Raw genomic sequence first — 8,116 nt, 5'->3', positions numbered from 1 at the left:
ACTAAGAGACAAATAATTTTTAGTAAGGAAAGGTTGAAGCTGTCAAACAGCAGAATAGAGATAACTTTAAAGATTTTAATGTACTTATTTGATAAGCTATAAATTCTAAAAATTTTATGGTAGAAAGGTATTTGAGTCTAGTTTCGAAAAAATCAAACAGATCTTAATTCAGAATTCGGTAGCTCAAGTTATAAATAATTTAGTGACAATGACTCAAGTAGACAGCTTTGAATGATCATATTAGTAAATAGTGGAAACATATATGAATATTTAGCTAGCATGGGTTACATTAAAAGTGGATCACACGGCCAAGGCCAATTTGGGCCGAGTGGGACACGTGGGTACACACAGGTGTGTGGGCCCATTTTCACCGAAACGTTTCTAAGGTTGTACGGGTCGCCTAAGTCGACTGTGAACCTACTGTAAGGTCGGTAAGTGCTACTTAGACTCCTAAATGTGTGAAATTAACTAAATGATATTTGTACTGAGCATGTTAATATTTGAACTGAATATATGTACTGAAATTGCATAATAGCATATCATCCATGGTATGTTGCACTGCATTGGGTTGGGGGTTGTTACTTGGAAGAAGTGTACTGAAAGGCTTTAAGCTTAATTTACTGGCAGCTCAACTGCAAACTACTATTTTGTACTACTTGGAGTGTAAGGATGGGTGGGTTGATTATATCCCCATATGGAGTGTAAGGTTGGACGAAGATGGTGTGTAGAGGCTGGTTGGGTAGGATTTTGCTATTGCATAAATGTTACTACTACTGATACTATGATGGGCTAAGGCCCTACTGCATTTTTGACACTGTACTGAGATGGGCTAAGGCCCAAATTGTCACTGATACTGAAAAGGGCTTAGGCCCAAGACGGTTCAACTGTGCATTGTGAAAACTGATTATTTGTTTGTTTCTGTGAGATTACATACTGAGTTTACGTAAACTCACCCTTTTTTTTTAATGTGCACAGGTAATCCCTAGACTTAGACAGATCGGTGCGACGGAGAACTCAGCGGTGGCCACAGTAGTTTTTGAACTTCATGGTTTTCAATTACGATTTATGATTTGATTATTATTGATTATTTAGGTTGTAATTTAAGGACCCTCGGGGACTTTGGTTTTAAATTTTGGGTTTTTATTTATTTATTTTACTTTATGGATTTATACCTGCTGGTCGTAGGAAATTCAGTTTTCAAAAAGTTAAAGTATTTTCTAAACGCATGATCACTTAGACTATTTTATTAAAGCTTCCGCAATGAGGGATGTTTCAAAACAAATGTTTTAAATGAATAAAGACGACTTCTTAAGTTCTAACAAAGGTTTACTAAATATAATAACATGAAATGTTTTCATCGTAACAACGAGGTTTCAAAAACACTATCGTGTGACATTGCCAGATACAACCATAATGTCTAGGATGGGTTTAGGGTGTTACATACCATTTTCTGTTATATACTTAATAGAGCTGCCATTTTCCATCCCCTATCACTACTCTCCCATCACTCTCCCTTTTCCCCACCATCCTTCCTCCGACTTTGATTCTTTCCCTTTCCCCGTCGTCCCTTTGCTAACCCTTTTCCCCTACTCTGATTATTTCACTCCCCCCACCATCCAACGAATTTACAACCATAGAAAATACATACACAAAATGACTGATTAGAGGAAACTTAGAAATAAGCAAAAAAAGAAGTGGAAGAGTTTGGTCTAATATACCATAGATTTGGAGTGGAGTTTGTACCACTTGCATTTTTAATTTGCCAAAACCTTAGGATTGAAGCTGGGCCGATACCTTTCATCCTTTGAATTATCACCCCATCGCCAAGCCCTCTGCATCTGAGTTTTCAATCTCTGGAAACTATTGGGACGCTTGTGTCATGTAGTTACAAATTAACTCTGAGTGCACCTATGCCCCAATGGCAGCAGCCTTGGAGAACTGGTGCTTCCAGAGTGCACAAGATTCTAAACTCTCTCATCTACTTTCATAGCCTTCTCCTCAAAACCATGGTTTAATTCCTAAATTGTTGATTGTGATTGGTCTTCATGTCCTTCAGCTTCTTCCTTGGTTTTTATTTTCTAAACACTTCATTTATCTCATCTTACATTGTTAATTAAATTATCAACCATGCCAACTAAAAGATTTAAAATTTTTCATTTATTCTGCAGAATTTACAAGATACCATCCTCTTCAAGTAAAGCTTATCACAGAATACACAAAGATATGAAAAGGGTTCCCTTTTATGTGCTTTTTATCCTCAAATTCTCTCACTACCCCGAAACTATCAAAGCTTTCACAATATAAGCTTCAAAAATACAATAAAAAATTGTCAATTTATACACAAAGTATACAGTTTGAATACTAATACCTTGACTGCAAATGTAATGACTCTTACAGTATTAACACCCTATAATGCAAATTTAAAAAAAAAAGGAATCCATGAGGGAAAAAACGATAAGAAAAGATAACCAATCAGTTAAAAATTCCCAACAGATTTAAATTCTTTAGAAAGAGAATCAAAGCAGTAACTCTTTTGTAACGAAAAAAAACTGATGTAATAAAAGGAATTGAAACACAGATAATGCAAATGATACAAGAAATAAATAAGCAATAACATCAAGCTTAAATGGAAGAGAAACAGGAGAGATGTTTCCTTACTTTTATTATTACTAACATTTTAGTTGTCTGATTAACGAAGTTTTAGTTCCTTCAAGCGAGAGAGAAAGGGGAAAGGAAATGCCAAAAATAGAGAGGAAAAGAATCAAAGTAATGGAAAAGGGTTAGCAAAGGGACGGTGGGGGAAGGGAAAGAATTATAGTAGGAGGAGAGATGGTAGGGAAGAGGGAGAGAGAATCAGACTAGGGGGATGGATTATGTTGAAGAGGAAGATGGATGGGAGAGCAGTGATAGGGGATGAAAAATGGCAACTCCGTTAAGTATCTAACGTAAAATGGTAGCTTCGTTACGTCTATAACGGAAAATGGTTAGTGGTGACTATTTTATTAATTTTCAAAAATTAAGTAATTAAATTAAAATTTAAGTAACTATTTTATCAACTATTCCAAAATTAAGTAATTATTAGTATAATTTATCCTTCTTTGAATTAAAAAAAAAGCGAGGTAGTTAACTTTTAAAATCAGCCTTTTTTGACTAATTAGCCCTCTTAAATCTTAATATTTTTTTCAAATTCTCATTCTATTTTGTTTAAAATAAAGAGGGATCAACTTGGCTTTATGCTTAGCAGCTCTGATATAAGGTCCCACTTGTTCATTTGAAGGGACTCTACTCAGCGCTCTCTACTTCTACTGTTCTAGGTATCGTTCTTTTGAGTTGCACTTCTCCAAATTGCTTTCTTTCTCTTTCTCTCCTTTCCTTGAGCAAAATCCAAGTTTGTAGACCTTCTGATTCAGTTACCGTTGGGCCTACACTTTTGTATGTACTCTCTTTCTTCTCTCTCTTCTTTCATGCTTTAAAAACTGGAAAAAAAATTCACTCTTTCGCTGATCCTTTCTTTGTTAATTGTGGGTTATGATAGTGCAGTTCAAACGATTTTCCGTCGAGGTTTGGCCGGAGAATGGCATATATGTGTGCGGATAGCGGAAATCTAATGGCAATCGCTCAACAAGTTATAAAGCAACAGCAACAGCAAGAACAACAACAAGAGCAGCACCACCACCACCAGCAACAGCTTCTTGGTGTCAGTCATGTTACTTTAAACCCTTGGCCTAACAACCCCCACCATGGCGTCTCCAACTCTCCCATTCTCGGGTACGGGCTTTCGGGTCCAGGTTTCACTGACCTATTTCAGGGTGATACTGGAGAAGGGTTTCAGTTCCCTAACATGGGGCATCATCATTCGAGTGGGTTTCGATTCCCGGATTTTGGTGGTGGTTCGGGTGGTGAGTTTGACACCGACGAATGGATGGATTGCTTAATGAACAGTGGGGATTCAACGGATAGTTCAAATCTGCCGTCTGGTTGTGAAGTATGGCAGAACAATGCTGATTTTGGTCTTTACGGCGCTGATCCATTTAGTGCTTGCCCAAATCGTCTCAGCGTGGCGTGTCCTACGCCGTCTGATCTGAACCGAGTCATTTTCCCAACCGAGGCACAGAAAAACCTTAGCCCTACTCTTCAGCCTCAGCACCAGCTACCGACGTGGTCCCCATCCCCATCCCCTCCGCCACCACCACCTCCTCATGTAGCCGTTAAAGAAACCAAAGCAAGCAGTCCTCCGAGCCAGACCCCACTCACAAACGACGCCGCAGGGGTCTCAGCTGATTCCACCGAGATCGAGTCAGCTCCCCCGCTTTTGAAAGCTTTACTCGACTGTGCTAGACTCTCCGACTCAGAACCTGAACGCGCGATTAAATCGCTGGTTGAACTCAGGGAGTCGGTATCTGAACGTGGAGATCCAACTGAAAGAGTGGCTTTTTACTTCACCCAAGCCCTCTATAGCAGAGTCTCTCTTCCAGCAGAGAAAAGGTTGAATCTGCTCGAAACGACGTCGGAGGACTTCACTCTCTCTTACAAAGTATTGAACGACGCCTGCCCTTACTCCAAGTTCGCTCATTTAACGGCAAATCAAGCGATTCTCGAAGCTACTGAGCGAGCAACCAAGATTCACATAGTGGACTTTGGAATTGTTCAAGGAGTTCAATGGGCTGCTCTTTTGCAAGCTCTAGCGGCCAGGTCGGCTGGAAAACCCACCCGAATTCGTATTTCGGGTATACCTGCCCCGGTTTTGGGATCATCTCCAGCTCCCTCCCTTTATGCTACCGGTAACCGTCTACGCGACTTTGCCAAGCTTCTGGATTTGAATTTTGAATTCGAACCGATTCTAACTCCGATTAAGGAACTGAAGGAGTCTTGTTTCCGAGTTGATAATGATGAGGTATTGGCTGTAAATTTCATGCTTCAATTATACAATTTGTTAGATGCCACTCCGGTAACCGTGGAAGCAGCTCTCTGTTTGGCTAAATCATTGAACCCCAAAATCGTGACATTGGGCGAGTATGAAGCGAGTTTAAATCGAGTGGGGTTCGTGAACCGATTCAAGAATGCATTGCGGTATTACACGGCCGTATTCGAATCGTTGGAACCGAACTTACCTCGTGATTCACCGGAGAGAGTTGAAGTTGAGAGACAGTTACTGGGTGGGAAAATCGGGGCGATTATTGGAGCAGAAGAAGCAGAAAAGCGAAGGGAACGGATGGAAGATAAAGAGCAATGGAAGGTATTGATGGAAAGTGCAGGTTTTGAAACGGTAAGCCTTAGCCATTACGCGATAAGTCAAGCGAAGATTCTGTTGTGGAATTATAATTACAGTTCTTCGTATTCACTGATAGAATCCAAACCTGGATTTCTGACATTAGCTTGGAAAGAGGTGCCTCTACTCACAGTTTCGTCGTGGCGTTGATGATGATGATTAAGGGGATTATTGGTAATGAATGATGTAAAGTTTTCCACCTGGTCATTTTTCTCTAGTGTGGAATGGGACAGCTCTGGTGAAAATTCAAGTGCAATATTTGAGAAGCTTCTTAGGTTATTTCTATCATGTATCATCTTTATTCTGATAATTTCTTGTTCTTTACCATATTAGTTGTTGGGTTTGGAAGTTTCAGCATGACAAAAATTGTAATATATGGGGAATGAAAGTGGTGGAGAGATGCACATTTCCCTTAGGTGTCAAGGGCGTTCGATTCAAATAATGTTAGATTGTTGGAAATATTGTAAAATTTACGCAGTTTGTTTGCCTCATTAACATTTAAATGATTAGAAGTGTTGTTTCGGATTTGTAAATTTTTCACATTTTGTTAAGATTTTACTTTTTGGGTGTCAATGTTTTTTTTAACCCCTAAAATTACAAGCAAATAAAGTTCTCTCTTGTCATTCTCTAACTCGAAAGAGCAGCAGTAATCGACGGGACATCTTCGATTGTGCCATTACAAGTCGAGTCTTGTTCCGATCTGTTATGATAAATGGATGTTTGGGTCGATAAAAGAGTGAATTTCCATAAGAGAATGATTTAAGGTAAATATAGGTTTTGACCCAAAATAAATCTCGAATGAAAATATATATAATTGATGTGTTCTCATTGCATTTCTATATTTATCAATAATTCATGTAATAATATTTTGAACAAAGGTATGTTATGGAGTAGAGGTGTGAGATAGTGAGACTAGCAGGTAAACCGTTTCTAGATCTGTAGTTGGATGTTTGATTAAGACAAATTCTTGTGTTTGAACAGTGATTTTTCTATATTTGGTATTTGATGACTACCAACATTGCACAGAAATCGTTTTCCCAGATTAACACTATTTCAGAGACTCTGTGAATCACCTTGCAAGGTAACCTTTTACTATCTCCTCTAAAATCAAGCTTTCAATCTTTTAGGCTACAAGTACCCATCGTTTTCCTTTGTTATCTTATTTAGCTGAAAAAGGACATTTTTAAATTTGCATGTGGATGGTGGTTGCCATCCCTGCCTAATCATATATATATATATATGGATGCATATATGTTTTTCTCTATTCAACCTGTTGGTTATAGATTTAAGGTCTGTCATTTTCATCCTGAAGAATCAAACTCTTAAATCTCTATCTATTAAACATGAGATCTTATCCTGTGATTGCGGGGAATCTCTTATAGGTCAAGGAAGACAAATAGGATTTGCGTGATGTTTTGTCATCCGGTAAGGACTTGCTTCACCTTATTAGATCACATTAGCAGAGTAGAATGCAGCAAGGTTTAACCACCAAAACTCCTAGAAAGGAGATGTCTCAAATCCTCTTTTGTCGTAAAGGCCTTGGTCAACACTACAGGGCCCTTTTTTAGCCTTAAAACCACTCATAACCTTTTATTGCAGGGTATCTTGAACTAAATTTATAGTCCTAAAGGTTCCAAAATATTAGAACGCATGATTTGAATAGTGGCAAAAACAGCATAATTCTACTCTTTATTTTTTTGTACTAGTGTCACATTTAAATTATGGGCCAATCTTTGATCGAATATGGTTTTTCTTTCTAACGTTTGCATTCGCTTTTTAGCAACTCTTGAAGACTACTAGGAAATGGATCATTATTCTTTTACTTCTCCAAACTCTTTTCTTTTTCTTTTTACCATTTGCTCACGAATTTGTCTGTTTTAAAGGTGTATTGGCAATGATTAAGATGCGCTGGAAAGCCCAAAAAATAACCTATTAGCCGGTCTTAATTTCTGTCTTTTTGCCTCTTATGTAAAGTATTTACGGCCTAAATCCCTTCAGATCTTCACCACTCTGAAAAAGGCTAAAATGAATATATGTATATACATATATAATTACGGACACATTGGAAGAAGTTGTGACAGACACAGGTAATTTTATCCTCTTCTACGCAATGTTATGTTGTTTGGAACACAGGCTCAGCCATCGGTTTCGGGACTTCCACAAGTTCTTCCATACGTCCAGAAAATCCACAATGCATGATGGGTCAGAACGTGGAAGAATAATCCAACCAAAACCCTTGGTTAGTACATGGAATATTATTACCCTTCTAAGCCCCCTTTGAATCATCCCATCTGTGCCCCTACGTAAAATCATGCTACGTGTGGCTTTAGTTAAAGCCATAAATTTATTTTCCAATTATATATATTACTCATGCAAAGATTAAAATTAATAATAAAAATAGAAATGAGAAATTAGAATAGTAAATAATAAAATAATATTAAATCAATATATTTTATTTATTTTAAATTATATATATTAGTCATACAAAGATTGAAGTCAAAAAAAATAATAAAAATATAATAAAAATTAAACTAAATCAAATTTACCTTAAAAAAATAAATTAAATTAAATCAATTGATCATTTTTCAATCTATATTATAGAAAAATAAAATAAAAAATCAAAGATTTTTGTAACATTAAATCAAACAATTAAATATTTTTATTGATTAATTTATCTATTTCGAAAAATAGATTTAGAAAATCTGATTGGTATATTAACGGTCGACTATATCGGGAGAAATCTTCAAAGTGTTATTCTCAAGTAATTAATCGGTCTCTTAATAATTGAAGATACTGTCTCTCGATGGGGATTTTGTTTCCTTCGAATCCAGCAGGTACCACCAATAA

The 8,116-nt window shown here is 37.2% G+C and overlaps 1 protein-coding gene across 3 annotated transcripts; it reads left to right on the top strand.

Moving 5' to 3' along the window:
* The first annotated feature begins 3,258 nt into the window (after positions 1 to 3,258).
* On the top strand, positions 3,259 to 5,802 carry LOC107945747 (SCARECROW-LIKE protein 7). Of its 3 annotated transcripts, none has more exons than XM_016879855.2 (2): positions 3,259 to 3,432; positions 3,541 to 5,802. In XM_016879855.2, the coding sequence occupies exon 2, from the start codon at positions 3,575 to 3,577 to the stop codon at positions 5,417 to 5,419; it is 1,845 nt and encodes a 614-aa protein (XP_016735344.1). In that variant the 5' UTR covers positions 3,259 to 3,432; positions 3,541 to 3,574; the 3' UTR covers positions 5,420 to 5,802. The 3 variants fall into 3 exon arrangements, with proteins under 3 accessions (XP_016735344.1, XP_016735345.1, XP_016735346.1); XM_016879856.2 differs by having other exon boundaries at positions 3,272 to 3,432; positions 3,536 to 5,802; XM_016879857.2 differs by having other exon boundaries at positions 3,273 to 3,436.
* The last annotated feature ends 2,314 nt before the right edge of the window (positions 5,803 to 8,116 follow it).

The sequence above is a fragment of the Gossypium hirsutum genome, chromosome D12 (assembly GCF_007990345.1).
Source record: "Gossypium hirsutum isolate 1008001.06 chromosome D12, Gossypium_hirsutum_v2.1, whole genome shotgun sequence".
Taxonomy (NCBI): domain Eukaryota; kingdom Viridiplantae; phylum Streptophyta; class Magnoliopsida; order Malvales; family Malvaceae; genus Gossypium; species Gossypium hirsutum.
The sequence above is the reverse complement of the archived record's forward strand: the minus strand, read 5'-3'. Positions and strand labels throughout refer to the sequence as shown.

Bases quoted from the DNA above. Each gene is read 5' to 3' on its own strand.
- LOC107945747 (XM_016879855.2), top strand. From the start codon at position 3,575: ATGGCATATATGTGTGCGGATAGCGGAAATCTAATGGCAATCGCTCAA.